At 32.5% G+C, this 6,295-nt stretch overlaps 2 protein-coding genes across 2 annotated transcripts in view; both read left to right on the forward strand.

The window, feature by feature from the left end:
* Positions 1-784, forward strand: part of LOC108167180 (butyrophilin subfamily 2 member A1-like) — an 11,104-nt gene extending 10,320 nt beyond the window's left edge. The window contains exon 5 of the mRNA XM_017310354.1: positions 774-784. Within this exon, the coding sequence (XP_017165843.1) occupies positions 774-784 (11 nt within the window). The remainder of the gene's footprint in view (positions 1-773) is intronic.
* Positions 785-3,123: 2,339 nt separating this feature from the next.
* LOC103480924 (outer dense fiber protein 2-like) lies at positions 3,124-4,300 on the forward strand. The gene is made up of 3 exons (XM_008436122.1): positions 3,124-3,174; positions 3,242-3,364; positions 3,443-4,300. Exons 2-3 carry the CDS (start codon positions 3,307-3,309, stop codon positions 3,919-3,921), a joined length of 537 nt encoding a protein of 178 aa, XP_008434344.1. The 5' UTR covers positions 3,124-3,174; positions 3,242-3,306; the 3' UTR covers positions 3,922-4,300.
* The last annotated feature ends 1,995 nt before the right edge of the window (positions 4,301-6,295 follow it).

Below are 6,295 nucleotides of genomic sequence, written 5' to 3' on the forward strand. Positions count from 1 at the left end.
TATATACTTTTGATTGTAAGATTTTCTTTTAATCAAAGAGTCTAGGTTAAAAGTGTTACTTATTTTCACCCAGAAGACAAATACTGATATAATTTAGTATACATAGACTAAATAATAGATTAATGTTTTATTCCTGATGGATTCATGTTTGTATCTTTTTTTCTGTTGTGTAAAATACTATTTACCAAACAGTGTCAGGTGAAATCACTCAATCAGGTTTATTCATATATTGTGCACATTTCAGAGAGTTTGTAGGACAATCAGTAATGAAGCAGGTCTGGATGAGTTTTAAACCAAGGATAAGGAATTTAAAACAAGGGGCGAGACAGTCTGGTTCTGATGCAGCTAGAAAACAACTTCCAGCCTGGTTCATGTAACCCAAATAGTTCTTTTGGTGAAAGTTCACAAGCATTTCATATAACATGATCAGCAGATGTTTACTTGTAATTTTACAACACAGTTTCCAACACAGAAAGCAAAATTAGCCTGACTGAGAAAATACAAGAACAAGAAAAGAAAGAGAAAAAGAGTTACTGAATAATGCAAGAATATGTGTACCTTGCACACATATTTTCTTAGTCAGGAGTTCTTTTTTTTTAAAAAAACTATTTTTAATAGAATAATAAATAAACGTATGCAGCTTTATATCTTTTATTCATCCACTTTGTTGTTCAGACACTGAATGTTTTCAAACAAAATGCCCAGGAGAGTTAGCCTGCCATTGCTAGTGAGAAAGTAAAATAGATGTTTTCTGTTTTTGTCCTGTCTGGCAGTGAGACACTAAGGATTATTGTCCAAGTGTCAAAGTAAAGCCCAACAGATTTCCTTTCACAATAAGAGCATTTTGGTTTTGGTCATGATGCTCCACTTGATATATATATGAAACTTTATTAGAATTTTCTTTGGGATTGTTTCAAATGTAATGAACCCAGAAACAAAAAGGAAAGAAAAAAAAGTGGGAAAGGTGGAGAAAATGTTTAAGTGGGAAAGAGACAGGAAGGGATGAGAGTAATAAGCATAGAGAGAACAAGTGAAAATACTAGAAATCTGCCTCTAGATCTGTAGGAAGAGAAAAGACAAAACCAGGAAAGTGCAGCAACAAAAAATATATGCATTAATAATCATAACAGTTATGGCCTAATTGGAAATACAAGATGAATTCACTGGCAAATGCAGCCCAACAGAGTGTATATGACAAACACCTGAATCTAAACATCTGTGCATGTGTGTGTGTTTTTGTCTATAAGATTTATCCATAGGAAAGTCCAGTTGGCAGTTTTGGGGCTTACAGCCAAACTCATCAGGACATGATGACACAAGGAGAACCAGATCCACAAAGACCCAGTCAACCACTGGGGAAGGTAATTGTTGCTGGACTAATTAGCTTCAAAAATGCAGCCTTTACATCTGGTGGAAATGTTGTACATGAACCTAAAAAGAAAATTAATTAGGCATTGAGCATTTTATGGAATACAAAGAAGATCATGGAACTGGAATAAAGAACAAAAAAAGAACTTAAAGAAATGTAAGTCACTGATGATTGTGCAGCGTGAAAGTAACATTTTTTAAAGATTAATCATTTACAAAAAAGGAATAAACTGTAAAAGTTTGATAGTTTGGCATCAAAGTGAAGATGAACACATTATTTGAACAGTTTGTGAATTTTATTTGTATTTTGTTGGTAAAAATAAAAATACATGATTTTGTCTCGGGTCTAACTGGCTGTTTTTGACCAATTTTGAATTTACCCTTATATTTTCACCTTACAAACTATTTACCTTGTTTGGTATTATGTTCAGCACAACCTCACCTTTATGATTTTATAATGTTTGTTTCATTTTCACAAAATGTATTATCACAGTGGACCAAAAATCACACAAAAATCAAAATCCGAGTAGAAAAATTATTATTTTTAATATAAGATAAAATTCACAAAAATGTTGAACGAATAATTTTTCTAACCTATAATGAAAATTTATAGTGTACATTTTAAAAACATGTGCTATCCACACTGAGAAATGCAAGAGGTAAAATCAGAGAAAACACAATCAAGCTGAAAATCTGAGATGAACAGTAAAATACTGAATACAGTGCTGCATGAAATCAGAATAATTTATGTTGAAGACTAATTAGTGACAACCTTTGTAAAGATATAGAGGATAATGCACAATGAAATCCATCCATCCATCCATTTTCTTTACACCCTTCTCCCTTAATGGGGTCGGGAGGGTTGCTGGTGCCTCTCCAGCTAACGTTCTGGGTGAGAGGCGGGGTCACCCTGGACAGGTTGCCAGTCTGTCGCAGGGCAACACAGAGACACACAGGACAAAAAACCATGCACACACACACACTTAGGTTAATTGGCCTCTCCAAATTGCCCCTAACAGTCATGTTTTTGCACTGTGGGAGGAAACCGGAGTACCCGGAGAAAACCCACCATGCACAGGGAGAACATGCAAACTCCATGCAGAAAGACCGGGGTGTCTTCATTTACACTCAGTTTTAATATTTTCAACATTTAATTATAAGATATTGTTTCCGCTAAATTGAATTTTGTATGTTTTGTTTCCCAAACAGATGAGCTGATTAAACAAATGGAACAACAACTAGGAGAGAAGGAGAATCAGTTTAAGCTGTTGAAACAAGAATTTAAAGAGTGCAAAGCAGAACTGGAAAAGCAAAAAGGTATATACAATTTATTGATGATTAAGCAGAAGAACTAAATTTGTTCTGCCTCAATTTTAGACTGGATGAATAATAATAATGATTGTTATTATTTTATATTAATCATAAACAAATGACTATAGATAGTCTTGTAATCAAGTAGATGAGGTTGGAAGTGATTCCCATTTTCACCCACAAGAGAAATACTGATATAATTCATGATAAATGGACCAAATAAAAGATTAATATTTTATTTCTGATGTATCTTTTGTTTCCAACACAGAAAACAATGTTAGCCTGACCAATGAAAGAATTTAGGTAAAAAAAATAAATCATTGTAAAACAGTGACTGAACATAAACAACTGGAGTTTGTAGATATTCTGATTATCAGAGTAACGAACAGAAGAGACAATTTAATCACTCAAAAGAAAATTATTGATGNAACTTTACCTGCAGAGTCCAGCAGAGAGACGTCAACCAGAGCAGAGAGACACACATTCATGTTCCAGGTAGGAAACTAAAACACTTTCAACACTTTAGTTATTTCAGTAACGGTTCTGTTTGGTCGTGTTTCAGATGATTTCTTCATCAATGAGTGCAGCTGCTCCATTTCTATCAGCTTCAATGTCATTTTAGTCATCATGTTTGTTCTTGGAGTCGCTCTTATTATTATTTGGATGAAGAAACAAAACAAAAACAGTGAGTGTGTTCTATCAGGAAGATCTAAAAGTTTTGAAGAAAATTTTATTCCTCATAACCTTCATCTTGTTTCTACAGAAAAGAAGAAGTTAAAGAAAATCAATGAAGAGCAAAATAATCTCATTACAGCAGCAAGACTGGAGGAGGAGCTAGAAAAGAGCAAGAAGGAACAGAAATTCATTGATCATCAGATTCAGTCACTAACAGAGATGTCGGAGGAACTGAAGGAGCAGAAAAAACAACTTATTGATCAAACGGCAGAGGAAGCAAAAATGATTGAGGAGGATGAGAAGAAGCTTAAGGCTGTTGATGATGAAGTAACAAACCAGACGGGGAACATGATAGAAAAAAAAGCACAAGGATATTTAAAACTGAAGGGAGTTATAGCAGAGAGCAAAGAGAAACTGACTGAAAGAAAGCAAGGTCATCAAAAGGTCGGATATATGACAGATAAACTAATAAAGAGAACAAATGATGAGATTAACAATCTGAAGGACAGAAAACAGGAGATAGAAAACCATGTAAGGAAAATACAAAAACAACTTGATGAAAACTAGTCTAAAGAATAAATCTGATGTCACTCATGAGACAGAAATAAATGAAGTTTTAATTTATTCTGCAACATTTTGATTAGAGAAAAGTTTCAACAGGTTCAAACTCAGCAGATTTACTGCAAACACCGAGACCTTTTAATAACTGAGAGCACTAAAGAAAGTTTAGATGTGGATTTAGCCTGAAAGGTGAAAAAACTGCTGCAAACTCAGAGGATAAACCAACTGAAAACATACCTAAAGTATGACAGTTTTAAATATGTATAAAATGTGTTTTTTTCTGTTAGTTTTTTTTACTAAAATAAATGAAAAAATCTTGTGAAATGTATCTGAAAATAAATCAATGACAATTGTGTAATCTGATTTATACCGAATAAGCCACACAAGTGGAAGCATGTTTAATGATTATTTTTTCAAAATATATGTAGTATATATATATAATAACAAATAAATCTGTTTATATTCCACTGAGTGGCTGTCCTATCATTGATGAGGTACTCAGAAATAAAACATGTAAAATGTTGCTGTTATTAGAAATAAAAAAGTTTATCAGTTTTTTTAAATAAACATAACATCATATCCTGTTGTTTTTATTAATCAAGATTTTAATTTTAATGTTTATTACCATTAAAACATCATAAACCCTCATCTGCCATTCTTATGACCTCCGTCCCTTTGATAAAAGGACAAAGGTATGACACACACACACGCGCACACACACACGAAAATGCAAATAGCTAAAAAGAGATAAAGGAAAACACCTAATTATTTATTCTCAACATTATATGTAAATCAGTTATTGAACTTCTGGTGTTGTCTTTAGCAAACGGCAGTAATAAAACAATAACTGTTTCTTCAGATTTACTCTGGCCAGCTTCAGATAAAATCAAATTTAACTTAACTAAACTCCTGTTTGGTTTTAAATTACCAGTAATTAAAAATAATATTCATGAAAACTTTTGTTTACCTGCTCATGTAAGTAATAAATTTTATTCTAAAAAAAGTATAAAAAAATACACATCACACATTAATAAGTGAAGTGAATCTGTGTAGTTTATTGCTGGAAGCAATCAATAAGTTCATCCCACCTCTTATATGTAAAATATAGAGAAACTTATTAATTAGTCGTTAAACCATTAATTTAAACATTTGTTTACTCATTAGCTTTTGAAAGTCATAGATTTTAATTTCAGTTTCAGATTAACATTAAAAGTAAATTTGACTTATTTTCCCAACATAAAATTTTGAAGAAGATAAAAATAATAAATGTCTACATCTCTATCTAGTTCATGAGCCGTTATGATTGTTTTTAAACAATGCAGGTTTTATCTTGCAGCAGTTAAATGTTGTCCTGTTTTATCTTGACCTGTAAGCAGATTTAGAAACCAAGTTAAACTAATCTGAGTTGCTGCCAAACAGCTTTTTCTGGCAGGTTCAGAGAGCACCACTACTCAGTAATTAAAGCAACATGGGTGTGGAGTTAACCTTTGTAAAGCAGGACATTGAAACCATTTTTATATACCTGGACTTTGGCCTTGTTGCTCTTGGTACTCTGATGTGAACTAAGAGGAGCTGGTTTGACGCAGAAAACAACCGGTAAGATTTACTAATGTTTAGTTTCTTAATTTGATTAGAAAGTTTATCTCTTTACCAGATAAAGTTAGAAATCCACTTTGTCTAATTAGCTTTTTTTGGAAACCATTACATTTCTACATAATCATGACAGGTTGTACTTTACATTTAAATGAAATCAAAATTTCTGTTTCACATACCATAGTTTGTTTCTTTTTATTAGAAAATTAACTAAATCTAGTTTAGTTTCACAAAGGTAATATGTTAAGGATTAGTCTTCTTTTACTTTTCTGTTGAACAAAATACCTGAAGATTAACACAGAAAATTTTGTATTAATTTTTGCTCCTCCTTTTCCTTGCACACATATTTTCTTAGATATGTGTCTGGAGTTGTTCTTTTTTTAAAATGAGATATTTTTAATAGATTAATAAATAAACTTATGCAACTTTACATCTTTTATCTGCTTTGTTGTTCAGACACTGAATGCTTGCAAACAAAATGCCCAGGAGAGGGAGAGTTAGCCTGCCATTGCTAGCAAGAGAGTAAAATATTTTTTTCTTTTTTGTTCTGTCTGGCAGTGAGACACTAAGGATTGTTGTCTAAGTGTCAAAGTAAAGTCCAGATTTCCTTTCACAATCTGAGCATTAAGGCTTTGGCCATGAAGTTCCACTTTATATGTATGAAACTATATTAGTTTTCTATGAGAGGCCCCAAGGGACAAAACCTACAAACTCTCTTTCACGTACAGTCAAACTCTCTTTCACGTATTATCAAACTCTCTTTCACGTACTATCAAACTCTCTTTCA

The sequence above is a fragment of the Poecilia reticulata genome, linkage group LG18 (assembly GCF_000633615.1).
Source record: "Poecilia reticulata strain Guanapo linkage group LG18, Guppy_female_1.0+MT, whole genome shotgun sequence".
Taxonomy (NCBI): domain Eukaryota; kingdom Metazoa; phylum Chordata; class Actinopteri; order Cyprinodontiformes; family Poeciliidae; genus Poecilia; species Poecilia reticulata.

Bases quoted from the DNA above. Each gene is read 5' to 3' on its own strand.
- LOC103480924 (XM_008436122.1), top strand. From the start codon at position 3,307: ATGTTTGTTCTTGGAGTCGCTCTTATTATTATTTGGATGAAGAAACAA. The intron at 3,365-3,442 runs GTGAGTGTGTTC...TTGTTTCTACAG, and splicing joins GAAGAAACAAAACAAAAACA to AAAAGAAGAAGTTAAAGAAA.